General features: G+C 49.9%; 1 protein-coding gene across 1 annotated transcript in view; it reads left to right on the forward strand.

The window, feature by feature from the left end:
• The first annotated feature begins 238 nt into the window (after positions 1-238).
• The window catches only part of JRK (Jrk homolog (mouse)), a 1482-nt gene continuing 819 nt past the window's right edge, over positions 239-901 (forward strand). Inside the window, exon 1 of the mRNA XM_009076534.1 lies at positions 239-901. This exon is cut by the window's right edge and continues 819 nt beyond it. Within this exon, the coding sequence (XP_009074782.1) occupies positions 239-901 (663 nt within the window).

The following is a 901-nucleotide window of genomic DNA, read 5'->3' on the forward strand; positions in this document are numbered from 1 at the left end:
CATTGACAGCACCCACAGCACCCACAGCATCCATCGCCCGGCACCGCCATCCCATCCCTGCACTCTTATCCCCCCCCGGCCCTGCTGCCCATCCCCAGCACTGCCCGTCCCACCCCGTCCCGCTCCTCCCCTGCTGCCCTCCCTCGCGTTTCGCTGCCTCCCGTCGGAGGTGGCCGCGCCGGAGCGATCCCGTCTGTCCGGAGTGGATGTGAGCGCCCGTCGGACGGTGCTCGGTGCCATGGCAGAGGCTGCGGGGAAAACGCTGTCCGAACCCGTAGTGAGGAGGAAAAAAAGCATATCCATTGAGGAAAAGATTGACATCATAAGCGCTGTGGAGAGTGGCAAGAAAAAGGCAGACATTGCAGCCATGTATGGCATAAAGAAGAATTCCCTGTCTTCAATCATGAAGAATAAAGAAAAAGTTTTGGAAGCCTTTGAAACTCTACGGTTTGACCCTAAAAGGAAAAGACTGAGGACTGCTTCTTATGCCGACGTGGAGGAGGCATTGATGAAGTGGTACAGAATTGCACAGTGCTTGAATGTGCCGGTAAATGGTCCTATGTTGCGCCTCAAGGCTAATGATTTTGCCCAGAAGCTTGGACATAGTGATTTTAAGTGCAGTAATGGCTGGCTTGATCGCTTCAAGTCAAGGTATGGTTTAGTTTTTAGAGCTCAATCTAATGCTGCTGCTGCAGTGGATGCTCCAACTCTTTGGTATGGAAACTTGCTTCCTAATTATTTAAATGATTATCAGCCAAAAAATGTGTTTCATATACAGCACACTGGATTGTTGTATCAGATGTTACCACATAGCACAAGCAAGGAGAGAATAACTGTAGTAGTGGGTACCAATATGGATGGCTCCGAGAAACTTCCTTTGCTCATTATAGGAAAAAACAGA

Source organism: Acanthisitta chloris, unplaced genomic scaffold (assembly GCF_000695815.1).
Source record: "Acanthisitta chloris isolate BGI_N310 unplaced genomic scaffold, ASM69581v1 scaffold6266, whole genome shotgun sequence".
Classification (NCBI taxonomy): domain Eukaryota; kingdom Metazoa; phylum Chordata; class Aves; order Passeriformes; family Acanthisittidae; genus Acanthisitta; species Acanthisitta chloris.